This window comes from Coregonus clupeaformis, chromosome 26 (assembly GCF_020615455.1).
Source record: "Coregonus clupeaformis isolate EN_2021a chromosome 26, ASM2061545v1, whole genome shotgun sequence".
NCBI lineage: Eukaryota > Metazoa > Chordata > Actinopteri > Salmoniformes > Salmonidae > Coregonus > Coregonus clupeaformis.
In genome coordinates, this window is record NC_059217.1 from 49,101,215 (window position 1) to 49,121,138 (window position 19,924).

The window sequence follows — 19,924 nt, forward strand, 5'->3', positions numbered from 1 at the left end:
GCCACTCTGGCATGTCTCAGGAGCCATTATTGATCCCATGCAACATTTATTCAGCCCTGTATGAACTAATATCCATTCAGCTCAATTTGTGGGACTGTCCTTAGTTTAAATGGTGTTTAACCACTGAACTGAATACATGGAGTTCTTTGGCCAGCTCCGCCTAGTTACTCAACCCACTTTATAGGCTAGTGTATGGGTGTGTGTTCAGTTTATGAGGAGCGGTGTGTGTGTGTGTGTGTGTGTGTGTGCTTGCATGTGTGTAATATGGGAGGGCAGTAGCTCTGAGGAATGTGTTCTCTCCCCCACTGTTCCACTGAGATTCCAACAAAACAGACAGACAGACAGACAGAGAGAGAGAGAGAGAGAGAGAGAGAGAGAGAGAGAGAGAGAGAGAGAGAGAGAGAGAGAGAGAGAGAGAGAGAGAGAGAGAGAGAGAGAGAGAGAGAGAGAGAGAGAGAGAGAGAGTGAGAGAGTGAGTGAGTGAGTGAGTGAGTGAGTGAGTGAGTGAGTGAGTGAGTGAGAGATAATAGAAAGACAGGAACAGAGAGAGCGAGGCCCAGCACTACAGAATGGTTATATCTGAGGTGTCCATTTCTTATCTGGATGGGCGGCTTTAATTTAATTTATGAGGCGCTCAAAACTGTTGGTGAACCAGTCGAAAACAAAACACACGTGGACGTGGTGGAGAGAAACAGGGAAACGTCTGATCATGGATTAAAGACATGACACCAGCCAGGGAAATCAGAGTTCAATGGGACAGCCTTAGGGAAATCAGTTCAATGGGACAGCCTTAGGGAAATCAGAGTTCAATGGGACAGCCTTAGCGAAATCAGTTCAATGGGACAGCCTTAGGGAAATCAGTTCAATGGGACAGCCTTAGGGAAATCAGAGTTCAATGGGACAGCCTTAGCGAAATCAGAGTTCAATGGGACAGCCTTAGGGAAATCAGTTCAATGGGACAGCCTTAGCGAAATCAGTTCAATGGGACAGCCTTAGGGAAATCAGAGTTCAATGGGACAGCCTTAGGGAAATCAGAGTTCAATGGGACAGCCTTAGGGAAATCAGTTCAATGGGACAGCCTTAGGGAAATCAGAGTTCAATGGGACAGCCTTAGGGAAATCAGAGTTCAATGGGACAGCCTTAGGGAAATCAGTTCAATGGGCCAGCCTTAGCGAAATCAGAGTTCAATGGGACAGCCTTAGGGAAATCAGTTCAATGGGACAGCCTTAGCGAAATCAAGGACAGGTGTGTTTGTGTTTAAACAGACCTATAGTTCTGCTCCACTAACAGACTCTTAATACCACGACTGATATAAACATTTGAAAACATGTAGACAATCCTCCATTCACCTCTCTTCTTTCATTCTTATCCTCCATTCACCTCTCTTCTTTCATTCTTATCCTCCATTCACCTCTCTTCTTTCATTCTTATCCTCCATTCACCTCTCTTCTTTCATTCTTATCCTCCATTCACCTCTCTTCTTTCATTCTTATCCTCCATTCACCTCTCTTCTTTCATTCTTATCCTCCATTCACCTCTCTTCTTTCATTCTTATCCTCCATTCACCTCTATTCTTTCACCCTTAGGGTGATCCATGGAGCACAGACACCAAATTAGAACAGATTAATTTTGGTCTTTCGTCCGTGGACGTGTGGAGTGTGTGACGTAAAATGCGTGGGCGTGGGTAATTGGCTAAACGGATGGTTACGTATCCGTCGGCCCGTCAAAAGTTCAACTCATCTGAACTTTTTGTCCGTGAAAATTGATGGAAATTGTATGGATATGGATGCGTCATCTCTGCTGACCGTCAACGTACGACTCCCACTGAGAAGCATTGGAAATCACTAGTTAATTGAGCTCAGGTGCATCCTATTTCCATTAATCATCCTTGAGATGTTTCTACAACTTGATTGGAGTCCACCTGTGGTAAATTCAATTGACTGGACATGATTTGGAAAGGCACACACCTGTCCCACAGTTGACAGTGCATGTCAGAGCAAAAACCAAGCCATGAGGTCGAAGAAATTGTCCATAGAGCTCCGAGACAGGATGGTGTCGAGTCACAGATCTTGGGAAGGGTACCAAAACATTTCTGCCGCATTGAAGGTCCCCAAGAACACAGTGGCCTCACTCACTCTTAAATGGAAGAAGTTTGGAACCACCAAGACTCTTCCTAGAGCTGGCCACCCGGCAAAACGGAGTAATCGGGGGAGAAGGGCCTTGGTCAGGGAGGTCACTCTGACAGAGCTACAGAGGAACCTGTGGAGATAGGATAACCTCCCAGAAGGACAACAATCTTTGCAGCATTCCACTAATCAGGCCTTTATTGTAGAGTGGCTAGACGGAAGCCACTCCTCAGTAAAAGGCACATGACAGCCCACTTGGAGTTTGCCAGAAGGCACCTAAAGGACTCTCAGACCATGAGAAATAAGACTCTCAGGTCTGATGAAACCAAGATTGAACTCTTTGGCCTGAATGCCAAGCGTCACGTTTGGAAGAAACCTGGCACCATCCCTACGTTGAAGCATGGTGGTGGCAGCATCATGCTGTGGGGATGTTTTTCAGCGGCAGGGACTGGGAGACTAGTCAGGATCGAGGGAAAGATGAATGGAGCAAAGTACAAAGAGATCCTTGATGAAAACCTGCTCCAGAGCGCCCAGTACCTCAGACTGTGGCGAAGGTTCACCTTCCAACAGGACACCGACCCTAAGCACACAGCCAAGATCAACGCAGGAGTGGCTTCGGGACAAGTCTCTGAATGTCCTTGAGTGGCCCAGCCAGAGCCCGGACTTGAACCCAATCGAACATCTCTGGAGAGATCGGAAAATAGCTGTGCAGCAACGCTCCCCATCCAACCTGACAGAGCTTGAGAGGATCTGCAGAGAAGAATGGGAGAAACTCCCCAAATTCAGGTGTGCCAAGCTTGTAGCGTCATACCCAAGAAGACTCGAGGCTGTAATCACTGCCAAAGGTGCTTCAACAAAGTACTGAGTAAACGGTTTGAATACTTATGTAAATGTGATAATTGTTTTGTAAAAACATTTGCAAAAATGTCTAAAAACCTGTTTTTGCCTTGCCATTATGGGGTATTGTGTGTAGATTGATGAGGGGAAAAAAACAATTTAATCAATTATAGAATAAGGCTGTAACGTAACAAAATGTGTAAAAATTCAAGGGGTCTGAATACTTTCCGAATGCACTGTATATATACTCGGAGTGAAAGTATCGATATAATATCATCCAAAATAATATTGCAATATGTAACTATCGATTTTTCCCCCATCACTAGAAATCACGGATAAGGATCAAATCAACAAGACAGTCTGGCCCCGTTATACTCCTTCTGATCATCATCGCCTCCTTCTTTCCTTCTTTTCTTCTCGGCTCTCTTTGATCGGGAACCAGCGTGTCGTGTGTGTGCGCGTGTGTCAGGAAGTACACGTGGTTTTGTACTCTTTGATGATAAAGGACTAAGATCCCTCATATCTACTGTCATTTGGAGGATAGCTGGAGGGCTGACAACACACATGCACACATGCACACGCCCCACCCCCACACACACAGAGAAAAGGAATTAGCTACAGGGTGACTGTCTAAATGATTGAACACTATATTTTTTCCCTCCCTATTTGTTCCCTCTCTCCTTCCTCCTTTCTCTCCCTCCTTTCCCCTCTCTCCCCCTTTTCTGTCAACTCACAGGTGGTGCCCTCCCGTTAGAAACACACAGAGACCTGCTTGACAGCGCAGGACGGAAGGAGGGAGGGAGAGAGAGAGAGAGCGAGAGAGAGCGAGAGAGCGAGAGAGCGAGAGAGCAGACCATCTGTGAATCACATCAAGGCAGCTGTGGTTAGAGTGGACTGCAGTTCTTTCACGAACGAGAGGCAGAGGGGGACAGAAGTGGAGAGAAGGAGAGAGAGAAGGACAAAAGGAGAGGGGGCCTGGGTGAGTTTCCAAGCCCAGGACGGTGAACCCTGATCAGGGGGACTTTCAGGCGACAGTGGGGTTAGACCAGGCCCCTGGAGTTCCTTTGGAAAAATGAGGAACTCTGAGAAGACAGTGTTTAGGCACAGGTGAAAATCAAATGAATCCTGACTCTAATGGATTCTGCGATTACAGCATGGATTGACATTTTTTTCTTCTCATCTAAAGGGACATTTACGTTTTTTCTGTGGGCGTTTTTCTGTGTGGAAATGTGTTGCTTTTTTCTACATGAATTTGGAGTTTCAAATCTTTCTAGTGTGGATTTTAAGGAGGCTGTTTAGTTGACTCTGGGGATCTGAAACTGCCCCACTCATCTGAAGGGATATAATCAACATTCTGGAGTTTTTTTCAAGTATGGATTTTGCGTGCACTAACTGAGAGTGCTTTGTAACCTTGGTAACCAAGCGGTAACCAGGCGTCAACTGAGCGGTAACCATGGCAGCAGCCTATCGCGTGGTAGTGAGCAGTGTTAGTTGCTATAGCAGCGTGGTGGTGGATCGTCGGGCTCAGAGTCACGCGGTGCACTACTGCTCCGGGTCATGTGGGGCGCTGTCCCAGGGACTGGACTGTACTGTAGCCCACCGCAGCACCTGCTCCGAGCTGCTGACCGCCCCCGAACACACACACACTCACACACACCCCGACCCCTCACACAGATTCACACACAACCTGACCCGAAACGCTAACTCTCCTCACCAAAACTTCAACACCTGTAAACTTAGTATCACCAGCTCTAACGGGAGTATTGGTGTTCCTAATGATCCCCTCTCTAACAGTGTTTATGGTGTGGTTGGTGAGGACAGTCCTCCATGGCGAGGTAAGAAGAACAACACTACTACCAGCTCTAGTCCTGACCGGCCTCTCCAGAGCTCTGCCAGTCTGAAGGACATCACAGGAGAAGCCATCAACCTGGCCAGTGGCAAACTCAAAGAGTTCTCCTTCGAGAAGCTCCGCCTCTCCACCAGTCACGTGACCTTCAGGAAAGGTCGCAAGGTCAGGCCGGACTCCTACAGCCGTCGGTCCACGGACCTCGACATCGTCTATGGACACTTCACCGGGAACGTCGGAGGAACCGGGAATGGGACTATTACCGGAAATGGAAACGCCAATGATGAGAACCTGCCGCCTTTCAGCGACACCCCCAAGGTGCTCAAAGGCCTATCGCCTGCTAGCATCACCGCCGGGGGCGGGTCTCTATCCTCAACCAGCCTATCCAGCGTCTCCAGGGGCGGGTCCACCGGTAGCCTATCCAGCGCCTGCTCCGGTTCCTTGGAGGCGGGGCTAAACACAGTGGCGTCTCTCTACCTCAGCTCATTGGCCGACGAGTCCCTCATCGCCCGGTTACTGGAGAAGACCCGTGCAGGGGAGGAGGGAGGAGTGGGAGGAGCAGGGGGGGAGGACATACGTGCCTGTCTGGACATTCTGGTCAAGTGTTCTGAGGACTTGAAGAAATGTACGGACATCATCAAGCAGTGTATCAGTCGGAAGAGTCCCGGGGGAGGGGAAGATGGGGGAGCCAGCCCTGAGAGCATCTACAGAGCTGTAATGACCAGACTGAGCTCCTACCTGAAGAAACTGCCTCTAGAGCTGGAGGGGGCTGGGTTAGGGTTAGGGTCAGGGGCTGGAGGTCAAGGGTCAGGGATTGGAGGTCATAGCGAGTTGGCCGAGCTGGTTAGTAGTCTGCATATGCTGCAGCAAGCTGCTGTCCCCTTCTCACCCATATTTGGGAATGATCAACCGCCACGGTATGAAGACGTTGTTCAGAATCCTCCCTTACCCAAGAGCAAGGCTATACTGGCATCCTCATCCATCGCTCCAGACTCCTCTCTCTCTTTGTCCACTACACCTGAGACAGCAGGGAGACATAAGGTTCAGACCAACGGGCTGCAGCACACACACTCTCCCTCACCGCATACACACACATTGTCCATTTCTACCCCTCCATCCCAGGCACACACACCTTCATCACAAACACACACTCCGTCAGCGCGTGCACCCACTCCGTCCATCTCCCCCATGGAGGCTCTCTTTATTGAGGAGGATGCAGACCTGGGAAGGGGGCTGAACAGGACTTCCAGACACACACACTCACACACACCGACCAGAAGCCTCACACACACTCACAGTCGGAACGGGACAGCTTTTAGTCCACACACACCCCCCAGCTCCGCACACACACACCTCAGCCCCAATCTGCCACACGCACACTTTACACACACACTCCAGTCCACCGGTGAAGCACTCACCTCCCCCCCAACCTCCAAACACACCGCTCCTGTCACTCATAAAGACGACGACATCGACAAACTTCTGATGGACTTGGAGTGTCTGTCACAAAGCATGGGTCGGGAGAGAGACAGAATCAGAGAGGGAGAGAGCGAAAGAGAGAGGGAGCCTCCTCTCCCCGCTAAGACCAGACAGAGGGGGACAGGACAGGGGATCACCTCCCCACAAACCCAACCCTCTCTCCAGACACAAACCCAAATCAACCCCCAGGCTCAAAGGCCTGTTCCTGTTAGCCACCTAACCGCTAACGCCCAGGCCACTAGGTCGACCCCCAGCTCGCCTGCTCCTCTCCCCAAGGCAGAGGGCAGCGTGGTGGGGCTGGGAGATGAGGAGGACGGGGCCCTGCTGCTGAGGATACTGGAGAGCATTGAGAGCTTTGCCCAGGAGCTGGTGGACTCTGGGGGTAGTCCTGGGAACACCGGGAAGACTGGGGCTCAGAGCAAAGAGAAGGAGGTGATGAGACTCCTACAGGACAATCTGGCTACTGCAGCGAAGACTGACACTATGACACAGACACAGGCCAAACTACCGTTATCTCCACCAGCTGGTCAAGGTGATTGTCCATATCTATCTATTCCCATCCATGGTATTGTGTATGTGTTGCATGGTTCTGTGTTCTATGTATGTACAGTGGGGAAAAAAAGTATTTAGTCAGCCACCAATTGTGCAAGTTCTCCCACTTAAAAATATGAGAGAGGCCTGTAATTTTCATCATAGGTACATGTCAACTATGACAGACAAATTGAGAATTTTTTTCTCCAGAAAATCACATTGTAGGATTTTTTATGAATTTATTTGCAATTTATGGTGGAAAATAAGTATTTGGTCACCTACAAACAAGCAAGATTTCTGGCTCTCACAGACCTGTTACTTCTTCTTTAAGAGGCTCCTCTGTCCTCCACTCGTTACCTGTATTAATGGCACCTGTTTGAACTTGTTATCAGTATAAAAGACACCTGTTTACAACCTCAAACAGTCACACTCCAAACTCCACTATGGCCAAGACCAAAGAGCTGTCAAAGGACACCAGAAACAAAATTGTAGACCTGCACCAGGCTGGGAAGACTGAATCTGCAATAGGTAAGCAGCTTGGTTTGAAGAAATCAACTGTGGGAGCAATTATTAGGAAATGGAAGACATACAAGACCACTGATAATCTCCCTCGATCTGGGGCTCCACGCAAGATCTAACCCCGTGGGGTCAAAATGATCACAAGAACGGTGAGCAAAAATCCCAGAACCACACGGGGGGACCTAGTGAATGACCTGCAGAGAGCTGGGACCAAAGTAACAAAGCCTACCATCAGTAACACACTACGCCGCCAGGGACTCAAATCCTGCAGTGCCAGACGTGTCCCCCTGCTTAAGCCAGTACATGTCCAGGCCCGTCTGAAGTTTGCTAGAGTGCATTTGGATGATCCAGAAGAGGATTGGGAGAAAGTCAGATGAAACCAAAATATAACTTTTTGGTAAAAACTCAACTTGTCATGTTTGGAGGACAAAGAATGCTGAGTTGCATCCAAAGAACACCATACCTACTGTGAAGCATGGGGGTGGAAACATCATGCTTTGGGGCTGTTTTTCTGCAAAGGGACCAGGACGACTGATCCGTGTAAAGGAAAGAATGAATCGTGAGATTTTGAGTGAAAACCTCCTTCCATCAGCAAGGGCATTAAAGATGAAACGTGGCTGGGTCTTTCAGCATGACAGTGATCCCAAACACACCGCCCGGGCAATGAAGGAGTGGCTTCGTAAGAAGCATTTCAAGGTCCTGGAGTGGCCTAGCCAGTCTCCAGATCCCAACCCCATAGAAAATCTTTGGAGGGAGTTGAAAGTCTGTGTTGCCCAGCGACAACCCCAAAACATCACTGCTCTAGAAGAGATCTGCATGGAGGAATGGGCCAAAATACCAGCAACAGTGTGTGAAAACCTTGTGAAGACTTACAGAAAACGTTTGACCTGTGTCATTGCCAACAAAGGGTATATAACAAAGTATTGAGAAACTTTTGTTATTGACCAAATACTTATTTTCCACCATCATTTGCAAATAAATTCATTGAAAATCCTACAATGTGATTTTCTGGAAAAAAAATTCTCATTTTGTCTGTCATAGTTGACGTGTACCTATGATGAAAATTACAGGCCTCTCTCATCTTTTTAAGTGGGAGAACTTGCACAATTGGTGGCTGACTAAATACTTTTTTTCCCCACTGTATCTGAACTGAACTGTGCCTTTACCTACAGATGGACCTGTATCCACACCTGTACATGTGGCTGCCTCCACACCTGCACCAAGACCTACAGCTGGAGCTGTTTCTGTGGCTTTACCTGTCTCTACAGCTCCCACACCTGTCCCTGTCCCTGTCCCCAAACCTGTCCCTGCCCATATCCCCACAACCCTAGCAGAGTCTTCTGCCCTGCCCACACCTGTTCCACCACCTACAGTCGTACCCACACCTTCAGAAGCGGCTACAGTTGGACTGTTAGAGGCCACTACACTCGAACGTACACCTATAGAAGGTCCTACAGCTGAACTGACAGCTGGACTTACCACCAAGGCCACCCCTCCACCGGCTGTAACACCTCTCCCCTCCCCTGTCCCGCCCCCTACACCCACACCTGCAGAGGCACCTGTTGCTACCATCGCTGCTCCTGTTGCCGTGAGACACCCGGTTGCCCCTAGCGACGCGGTTGCCCTGAGAGACATCGGCTCGACGCTGCTCATCCAGCAGACGCCCGAGGTGATCAGAGTGAGTACCACTGACCGACGTGTGTGTGTGTGTGTGTGTGTGTGTGTGTGTGTGTGTGTGTGTGTGTGTGTTTGTGTGTACCAGACTGTCAGACTTCTATTAGTCAGGTCTGCCTGCCTCTTATGCGTGAAAGGCTCTTCCTCTGCCACTACAGCTGTTGAAGGAGACTACTTTCTCTATGTGTTCTAGTTGAGAGATGTATTGCTGGTTGGATATGTGTGTATGTTCTAGCTGAGAGAGGGAGAAAGAAGAAGGGAGAGAGAGAGGGAGGTAGAGACAGAGAGAGGAGGAAAGGACGAGGTGGAGACGAAGTGGTGGCCAGCTCTCTCCTCTCCTCTGGAATGTTTGGGGTAATTTAGGGCTTTGTGCTGTCACGGGAAACAGAGAATTACTGCTCTGTGTTTGTGTGTTTGTGTGTGTGTGTGTCAGTATGTTAAAGTGGAAGGTACTTTAGGTTCCTGGGTGTTCTGTCAGTGCTGGGTGTCATGGTAAGGTCATAAATACAGTGCCTTCAGAAAGTATTCATACCCCTAGACTTATTCCACCTTTTGTTGTGTTACAGCCTGAATTCAAAATGGATTAAATATATTTTATCTACACACAATACCCCATAATGACAAAGTGAAAACATGTTTTTAGAAATGTTTGCAAATGTATTGAAAAAGAAATACAGAAATATCTAATTTACATAATTATTCACACCCCTGAGTCAATACATGTTAGAATCACCTTCGGCAGCGATTACAGCTGTGAGTCTTTCTGGGTAAGTCTCTAAGAGCTTTCCACATCTGGATTGTACAATATTGCACATTATTATTTTTAAAATTCTTCAAGCTCTGTCAAGTTGGTTGTTGATCATTGCTAGACAACCATTTTCAAGTCTTGCCATAGATTTTCAAGCCGATTTAAGTCAAAACTGTAACTAGGCCACTCAGGATCATTCAATGTTGTCTTGGTAAGCAACTCTTCCAGTGTCTGTTGGAAAGTAGACTAAACCAGGATTTTGCCTTTGTTTAGCGCTATTCCATTTATTTTTATTCTAAAAAACTCCCTAGTCCTTGCCGATGACAAGCATACCCATAACATGATGCAGCCACCACCATGCTTGAAAGTATGGAGAGTGTTATTTTATTGCCTTGTTGCAAACAGGATGCATGTTTAAAAAAAAAAAAGAATCTGTACAGGCTTCCTACTTTTCACTCTGTCATTTAGGTTAGTATTGTGGAGTAACTACAATGTTGTTGATCCATCCTCAGTTTTCTCCTATCACAGCCATTAAACTCTGTAACTGTTTTAAAGTCACCATTGGCCTCATGGTGAAATCCCTGAGCGGTTTCCTTCCTCTCCGGCAACTGAGTTAGGAAGGACGCCTGTATCTTTGTAGTGACTGGGTGTTTGTTTTTTTCATCTACCAATAGGTGCCCTTCTTTGCGAGGCATTGGAAAACCTCCCCGGTCTTTGTGGTTGAATCTGTGTTTGAAATTCACAGCTCGACTGAGGGACCTTACATATATTTGTGTGGGGTACAGAGATGAGGTAGTCACATTAAGCACTATTATTAAACACAGAGTGAGTCCATGCAACTTATTATGTGACTTGTTAAGCACATTTTTACTCCTGTACTTATTTAGGCTTGCCATAACAAAGGGGTTGAATACTTATTGACTCAAGACATTTCAGCTTTTCATTTTTAATTAATTTGTAAAAATGTCAAGAAACATCATTCCACTTTGACATTATGCGGTACTGTGCGTAGGTCAGGGACACAAAATCAAAATGTAATCAATTTTAAATTCAGGTTGTAACACAACAAAATGTAGGAAAAGTCAAGGGGTATGACTACTTTCTGAAGGCACTGTAGGTGGCCTACATATCAGCAGGGAGTAAGGTTACACAGCATGGTCAATAAACAGACAGGAGAGGTAGAAGGAAAGAGAGAAGGAGGGATGACAAGGAGAGAGAGAGAGAGAGAGAGAGAGAGATGAAGTGGTCCTCTCACAGGATCTTCTCTCTGATTGGTTGAAGTGTTATTTTGGGACCAGTCTCTGTTGTTGCAGTGTCACAGGCAGAACGGGAGTGTGTGTGTGTCTGTGTGTGTGTGAGGTGCTGATTGGAGCACAGCAGGAGAGGGTGGGGGCTGTTGGCATTGGGAATGTTAATGGTGTCGTTACCAAACACACACACACACACACACACACACACCAGGCTGACAGATAGAGGTGTGATGGGGACCTAAATCTGTCTACTACGGCATCCTGCTAACAGACTCACTGTCGCCACAGTGTAAACGGACCCTGTGTGTGTGTGTGTGCGTGTGTTTGTGTGTGCGTGTGTCTGTCGCCAAAGGGTAGGCTGACCCATTGCTACTGTTAGGTCACAGCTGAGTTTAGGAATAGCTCTGTGTGTGTGTGTGTGTGTGTGTGCTTTCTGACACCCAATGCCTCTATGGCACTCTGAGAATTATGCAAATACACCCCATCGCCAACCCCGCCCCATGTCCTAATTAAACATTACCCTGCCAATCACACTGAAGTGCGACACGGGTCCAAAGGCGGTGTGTGTGTGTGTGTGTGTGTGTGTGTGTGTGTGTGTGTGTGTGTGACAGAGTAATATAGGCCTTTCTGCACCTGTCAGAGTGTTCCCATTAATCACCATGGAGACCAGGAGGCCAGGCCAGATAAATCCAAGGCCAGGCAAGCCTGTCGGACGCAGAGCAGAGAGCAAGACAAGACTAGCAGATCAGACAGCAGAGAGCAGACTAGCCATTTGGATAGCCGACGGTCCTCCTACCCTCCTACAGTGACTGCATTTCAAATGGCACCCTATTCCCATGACCAGGGCCCTAGGCAATAGGGTGCCATTTGGGACGAAGCCAGGCTTTGGCTCCAACACTTACACCAATCCAAAGCTTTTAAATTCAACAGGGGGAGTGAATGAGTGGCCGTGACAAGTTACTGCTCTACAGGAAAGACCCAGCGCAAAATACAATAAAGCTGAAGGAAAACGTGTGAGAAAGAGAAGAGGTCGACAAGATGAATGTAGGGGTGAACAGCAGGGGTTGTTGTCTTTGGGTTGGTACTTAATGACATCACCTCCCGACTGCTTCCACAGGAAATGAGGTCACAGCAGGAAGCTCAGCCAAGCGGTGAGAGAAGCCCCCTCCCCCTCTTTCCCTCTCCTTCTCTCTCTAACACACAAACACACACACACCTTGGACTCATGGAGTCTGTGTTGCTATGTGTAAGGAGTTTCCAACTCTGACAATAGCCTCCAAGGTTAGCCACCCCCACACACACACACACACACGTAGCCTCCAGTCCCATGGTGACATCATACACCACTCCCAGTGCAGGCTGGGATATTGTCCAATACACACAGACACATAGAAAGAGAGAGAGAGAGAGAGAGAGAGAGAGAGAGAGAGAGAGAGAGAGAGAGAGAGAGAGAGAGAGAATGGCATGATATACATTGTTACACATACAAGAGATCTAAAGAACTACACTTGACGCCATCACATTCCTCTGCGCACACACACACACACACAGACACACACAGACACACAGACACACACACACACACTCTGCACGTACACTCTGCACACACTTTTTATACCTGAGGTCACCTTTTTGCTTTTTGGCTTAGAGGAAAGGATTTACAGTCTCTCCGATCACCTTAGCAACCATTGTCTGTTTACACAACTTCCTACATTTGTAATAATTGTGTGTGTGTGTGTGTGTGTGTCCTGCAGCTCTCTGCTGCCATCTAGTTTTAGTCTGCTGTTAACACACAGAGTTAAACAGGAGACATTCACCAGGGGCGACTTCATCCTCCTCCTGCTTCATCTAGGAGCTCTGCCTCCATCTGTTGGAGGAGAGGGGTACTGCAGTACAAGAGGTCTGTTGGAGGAGAGGGGTACTGCAGTACAAGAGGTCTGTTGGAGGAGAGGGGTACTGCAGTACAAGAGGTCTGTTGGAGGAGAGGGGTACTGCAGTACAAGAGGTCTGTTGGAGGAGAGGGGTACTGCAGTACAAGAGGTCTGTTGGAGGAGAGGGGTACTGCAGTACAAGAGGTCTGTTGGAGGAGAGGGGTACTGCAGTACAAGAGGTCTGTTGGAGGAGAGGGGTACTGCAGTACAAGAGGTCTGTTGGAGGAGAGGGGTACTGCAGTACAAGAGGTCTGTTGGAGGAGAGGGGTACTGCAGTACAGGAGGTCTGTTGGAGGAGAGGGGTACTGCAGTACAAGAGGTCTGTTGGAGGAGAGGGGTACTGCAGTACAAGAGGTCTGTTGGAGGAGAGGGGTACTGCAGATCAGGAGGTTCAGTCTTTCTAAAGCAGGCAGGGGTGCTCAGACAGCTCCACAGGTGTACAGGGGAGGGGAGGGTAAAGGAGGAGAGGAGAGATGGAGGAGCAGGTGTTTATCTGGATCTGAGTGTGTCTATAAGAGAGAGAGAGAGAGGGGGAGAGAAAGAGAGAAATAATGTATATGTTACAGTGCAATCTGACAGGTTTCTGAAATAGTTAGGAAATAGTCAGTGTTATGTGGTAACTACTGGGTCTGGTCAGCTTCCAACTTAGACACATAGTGCCCTCTTGTCTGCTTGTGTGTGGGCGTGCGCATGCATGTGTGTGTGTGTGTGTGTGTGTGTGTGTGTGTGTGTGTGCGTGTGTGTGTGTTGGGAGAGGAAGTGAGTCTGGGAATAGAGCAGAGATGTGAAATGCGTTTCCTCGTTGTTGGCACGGTTACCCTGCGAACATTCCGACCGATGCAGCCAATCCAAGCCAAGGGTCGTTACCACGGAGATGGCATTTGGCATGCCTATTTTCAAGTGTGTGTGTGTGTGAAGTCTGCCTAGTTCTTGCTTCAGAAATAAGCCTATAGAGTTAAGCCAATCCCTTGTCCAGTTGACAACAATAAAGGACGTCACAGTGGCACTGACAGTTAATTCTATGGCACTTTCATAAATGTTGTTGTGAAAACAAGTATCTAACAATAATATGAAATATCCAACAGTTCTGGATTTGAGTGCACAAGCCACTCAAACTTATTGTAACACTCTCCTTACTCCACACCTTACTGACAAAGTACTTCCAGCTTTAGCACTAGCTAGCGCTGGTGGATAAGGGAAGCTAGCATGTGTTGAAGGTTTATTGACTTTTCTCTGAAATATTGCTGTAATTTCACATAATGGTTCCACTTTGAAGGAATAACAATTTATCGGCTTTAGTAATTGTTTACTTAAAAGTGAAGAGATTAGGGGAGGGGAGAGGAGGAGAGGGGACGAGAGAGGAGGAGAGGGGAGGAGAGAGGAGGGGTTGGAAAGAGAAAAGAGGAGGGTAGAGGAAAAGGGAGGGCAGGAGAGGGCAGGACGTGGCCTAGGGTGGTCTAGCGGACTGGTCTAAGCTGCTACCTCCGGTTCACATAAACCACTGCAGCATGGATTCAAATCCACTGCTATTTCAGCACTCTCTTCTCTGCTCTTTTCACTTTTCTCTCTATTTCTGTACTGCCCCACTCCTTTATAAAGACATTGAAAAGAAGAAGAGGAGGTAAGGGGAGGAGAGAAGGAGGTAAGGAGAGGAGAGAAGGAGGTAAGGAGAGGAGAGAAAGAGGTAAGGGCAGGAGAGAAGGAGGTAAGGGGAGGAGAGAAAGAGGTAAGGGGAGGAGAGAAGGAGGTAAGGGGAGGAGAGAAGGAGGTAAGGGTAGGAGAGAAGGAGGTAAGGGGAGGAGAGAAGGAAGTAAGGAGAGGAGAGAAGGAGGTAAGGGGAGGAGAGAAGGAAGTAAGGAGAGGAGAGAAGGAGGTAAGGGGAGGAGAGAAGGAAGTAAGGAGAGGAGAGAAGGAGGTAAGGGGAGGAGAGAAGAAGGTAAGGAGAGGAGAGAAGGAGGTAAGGGGTGGAGAGAAGGAGGTAAGGGAAGAAGAGATGGAAAGAGAGGAGAGGCCTGTCAGCGAGGAAAAGAGCACGCAGCTGGGTCAATGACATCTGTTCAGGGTCCGCTTACACACACACACACACACACACTGGTCTGCGCTTAACGCTGAGATTTATGACTCAACAAGTGCAGGGGCGCTCTAGGAAAAGAAATCCAACTTTTTAGCTGTCACAAATAGCAGAATGGATTATTTTTTTTAATGGTGCAAGCTGGAATTCCATTGCCATCACAGTTTAGCTACATACAGACAGTGAAAAACTGTATGCTAATGGTTGACCCTAGCTACTAATAATAGCACTCAGCAGTTGCAACAGAAAACCACAACAAAGTCGTGTGAGCCACAGAATCCTTGAGACAACGTGCATTGCAAATCATGCAGGCATCAGAGAGGCTTACAGTACTATTTACAAGTATTGGAACTTCTCCAGCTCTTGGAGGTGGCGCAGTGTGTGTGTGTTATGGATGTGACCTTGGCGTGAGAACACTGCACTTCTAAATAATTGTGTGTATGTGTGTGTGTGTGTGTGTGTGCATGCATGTGTGCGTGCGTGGAGGGGGAGAGCTGAAAACGCAAGGTGACTCCGTCACTGAGGCTTTGTGTCGTACACACACACACACACACACACACACACGGTGGGATTATTCCCTTCGTGTCTAGCGTGTTTGATGTTCCTGTTGTAACTCTCACACCCTGACCCACCTGTCAGCTACACACAGCTCTGTTCAATCCTACTACCAACTGGTACGTGCGACCAATTCTCTCCTCCAACTTCCTGCAGCGTTTAGTTCCAGCCCTGCGCTAACATACCTGATTCTATTAATCAGCTGTTCATCAGGACATTGATTAGCTGAATCAGGTGAGTTAGAGGAGGGCTGGAACAAAAACCCTACACACCCAGTGGCTCTGTAGTAAGAGGATTGGTCACCCCTGTAATAGATTGTAAGACTCTCAAAACACCTGATAAGGCCAGTAGCCACATATGTTTTATCATTTGGTCACTGGACTGGGCACTGGTTGACGGGTTAGACGTACAGTAGCACTGCAGACCAGAATTGAGGATTGTAGGTCATGCACAGCCACAGCCACTAGATGGGGCTGAGCTATCCTCCAGTCCAGACTTCACTCAGAACATCCAGAATACTGTTGAGGCTAACTTTAGCCAGAGAGGCTAGGGGAGTGGGGCAGGTGGGCAGGGGAGGGGGGCACACACACAGATATGCAACACGACCAAACCGAACCCCCTGCCCTACCCTTTCGCGCAGGACAGCCGGTGTGCTGTGTGTGTGTGTGTGTGTGTGTGTGTGTGTGTGTGTGTGTGTGTGTGTGTGTGTGTGTGTGTGTGTGTGTGTGTGTGTGTGTGTGTGTATGTGTATGTGTGTATGTGTGTTTCGCAGCCAGCGCTCGGCCTGTCTCATATTTCCAAGAGCTGGTCTCTCAGTTTGATTCTCAGAGCGACAGGCTACAGAAGGACTATACCGTAGAACCAGAGAACCACAGGGGAGACGGGAACTTTTCTAGCACTCTGTTGGGCCACGTATGGACACCGGCTGGCCCGCCGCTATGGTTTTACGAGCTACGCTAGGAGCTAACACATGGAACATATCAGTGCACACACGGATCAGCTACGGACTCAACCCTGAGAGAGAGAGAAAATATAAGTGTGTCTGAGTGTATGTCTACATTATTTGTCAATATTACAGTGTGTGTGTGGAAGTGAAGCAACAGGAAAGTTTGAGTGAGGAAGAGAGTGTGTTGAGAGTGTGTGTGAGTGTGTGTGACTGGCAGACATGGAGTGAGAAGCAGCTAGCTGCAGGTGGACTCAGAGCCTACTCAGAACACTGTCCAGTTGGATCTTCCTTCGTTTCTCTGTGCACTTATTTTCTTCTCTTAGGGGACTGTTCTTTTCCTCCGCTGGGTGTTCTGGTCTTCTTCAGTCTGTTCTCCTGGATATGTGAAAGGAATCATCCCTCGTTCCATTGGACAGAATGGAGAGAGTAAAATACTTCAAAGAAACAAAATAGAAAGCTGGAAACCATTGCATGGAGAGAGTGAAAAACTGAAAAGAAGAGAGAATTGTCGAGCTGTGGTCTGTAGATAGACTGTAGACTCCATAGATCTGTTGGTAGTCTAGTCAGTAGTCCTGTCTGTAATTCTATACCACGGCCGGTCCGTGGTTCATCTGTCTCTCAGGGGGTTTTGCTCCACCCTCCACCGACACCAGCTGGGAATCTGATTGAACTTTGAACTTGAAGATTCATTTAACTTTGAACTTGAACCGCCACCTAAGAAACAGATGCAATAAAGTCATCATCATCATCATCTTCATCCTATCATCATCATGTTTATCAAGGAGTCTAAAGAGACATTGCGGGGGGACCCTGATCTAAGATGTGAGCTAGCCTTCCTCTCCCGGGGCTGTGACTTCGTACTGCCCTCGCGCTTCAAGAAGAGAATCAAGACGTTCCAGCAACTGCAGGCGCAGGTTGGTTAGTACTGGACTGGACTAGACTAGACTGGACTGGACTCACTAGATGAGGCTGATGCATTAACACACACACACACACACACATCTGCAATAAACACACAAACACACACACGCACACGTTTGTGTTAAAAACACACACACACACACACGGTTGTTAAACAGACACACACAAATAGACTCTTTTTCTCACACCAATAACACAAATACATGCCGGGGAAGACATGCTATTCTGAGGCAGATACCAGAGTGGTATTTTTAGTCCTGGGGGGCAGGAATAGAGTGATAGAATGGATGAGTGCAGAGCGGAGAGGAGAGGAGTGGAGGGGGGGGGGGGGGCTGGTTCAGCTGTCCTACTTGATACCCACCCAGTACAGACACCCAGCAGGGCGTATAGGGCCTGTAACTTTGACACGTAACACAGTGCTTGAACCTTGTTTCATGGTGTTGAAACAGACATGCATCAGTATTTCTCTCAGGTGGTATGCATGCGGTAGACTGGTCGCTTAGTCACAACAGATATGTTTGTATAGGGTAGTCTACTCCTACGGTTGTTGTTCATTACCATAGTTGTTGTTGTCCAGTGGGGAGGGGGTGTGGGGATATCTTTTTCCACTGCTACAGGCTGTTCAGGGTTTTGGGAAGGTGGTGTGCTTGTACATCTGGTAAGCTGAGGTACACTTGTAAATAAGACGAGTAGTGGAAAACAAGGAGAAAACAGATTCAGGAAGTGGGGCAGTGTTAGTGGGGCTGGTGTGATGTGGGGTGAGGGGTGAGTGAGTAGAGGTGAATTGGTATTGATTTGGCTATGTATGAAAGTTGCATTGTGCCAGTAAAGGTTGATTTTAAATCTCTCTCTCTTTCTCTCCCCCTCTCTCTTTCTCTCTCCCCTCTCTCTTTCTTTCTTCAGGTCCAGTCCAACAAGCAAGATAAGAAACCTGGCACACCTCCTCCAGCCCCTCTCTCCCCCACCCCCTCCATTCCTCCCCCCCACCACTCCCCCTCTCCTCCCCCCACCCCAGTCGTCCTCACCCCTCCTCCCCCACCTCCCTCTCCTCCCCCTGCCCTCAACATTCCCCGCTTCTACTACCCCCGAGGGTTACCAGGGGCAACAAAAGTCAACCACGATGCAGCCATCACTGCCATAGAAACAGCCTTCACAGAGTTTGAGGAGGAGAAGGCTGATATCTACGAGATGGGCAAGATCGCTAAGGTAACACACACACACAAACGCGCACACACACACTACAATATGAAATGGGGGTGGGTGCTACAGGTCGGTGGTGAAAAAGTTGTTCTGTGTTTGTACCTTTCTGTCAATAGTTGTGGTTTAGCTGTCCATCTTACTTCCTGTTGTGTGTGTATTTGTTTTCAGGCATGCGGCTGTCCTCTGTACTGGAAGGCCCCCATGTTTAACGGAGCGGGAGGAGAGAGGACCGGCTTCGTCTCTGTTCACTCCTTCATTGCTACCTGGAGAAAGTAAGAAGCACTACTTTCCACTCCTCTCCACTCCGCTCCACTCCTCTCCACTCCTCTCCACTCCGCTCCACTCCTCTCCACTCCTCTCCGCTCCACTCCTCTCCACTCCTCTCCACTCCTCTCCACTCCGCTCCACTCTGCTCCACTCTCTCCTCCTCTCCTCTCCACTCTGCTCCACTCCTCTCCACTCCTCTCCACTCTGCTCCACTCCTCTCCACTCCTCTCCACTCCTCTCCACTCCTCTCCACTCCTCTCTACTCTGCTCCTCTCCTCTCCTCTCCTCTCCTCTCCTCTCCTCTCCTCTCCTCTCCTCTCCTCTCCTCTCCTCTCCTCTCCTCTCCTCTCCTCTCCACTCCTCCTTTGTACTCCTCCTTTTATACTTGTCCTTTATGTTCCTCCCATTAAATTAGCATATCCCTCTGCTATAATCATCTGAAATTTTATTATATGTTAACAATCTCTTTCTTTCTTTCACTCTCTCTCTCTCTCTCTCTCTCTCCCCTCAGGTTGTTACACAGTTGCTATGACGATTCGTCTAAGTTTATCTACCTCCTAGCGAAGCCTGGCTGTACCTACCTGGACCAGGAGGACTTCATACCTTTATTACAGGTGTGTGTGTGTACATCTTAATGCTAACCAATGAGAGGCAGAGGATGCCGAAACACAGGTCTCTCGGAAATTGTGTTATATTTCTCTCTCTCTCTCTCTCTCTCTCTCTCTCTCTCTCTCTCTCTCTCTCTCTCTCTCTGGCTCCCTCTCTCTCTCTCTCTCTCTCTCTCTCTCTCTCTCTCTCTCTCTCTCTCTCTCTCTCTCTCTCTCTCTCTCTCTCTCTCTCTCTCTCTCTCTCTCTCTCTCTCTCTCTCTCTCTCTCTCTCTCTCTCTCTCTCTCTCTCTCTCTCTCTCTCTCTCTCTCTCTCTCTCTCTCTCTCTCTCTCTCTCTCTCTGGCTCCCTCTCTCTCTCTCTCTCTCTCTCTCTCTCTCTCTCTCTCTCTCTCTCTCTCTCTCTCTCTCTCTCTCT

The 19,924-nt window shown here is 48.3% G+C and overlaps 1 protein-coding gene across 2 annotated transcripts in view; it reads left to right on the top strand.

Moving 5' to 3' along the window:
• The window catches only part of ppp2r3a (protein phosphatase 2, regulatory subunit B'', alpha), a 38,736-nt gene that overhangs the window by 12,511 nt on the left and 6,301 nt on the right, over positions 1-19,924 (top strand). The window contains exons 2-6 of one of the 2 annotated variants that reach the window (XM_041904320.2): positions 3,700-6,820; positions 8,511-9,016; positions 18,338-18,640; positions 18,803-18,906; positions 19,413-19,515. In XM_041904320.2, the coding sequence (XP_041760254.2) occupies positions 4,417-6,820; positions 8,511-9,016; positions 18,338-18,640; positions 18,803-18,906; positions 19,413-19,515 (3,420 nt within the window). In that variant the 5' untranslated portion in view covers positions 3,700-4,416. Of the gene's footprint in view, positions 1-3,699; positions 6,821-8,510; positions 9,017-16,310; positions 17,428-18,337; positions 18,641-18,802; positions 18,907-19,412; positions 19,516-19,924 lie in introns of those variants that run through there. The other variant, XM_041904321.2, reaches the window with a different exon arrangement.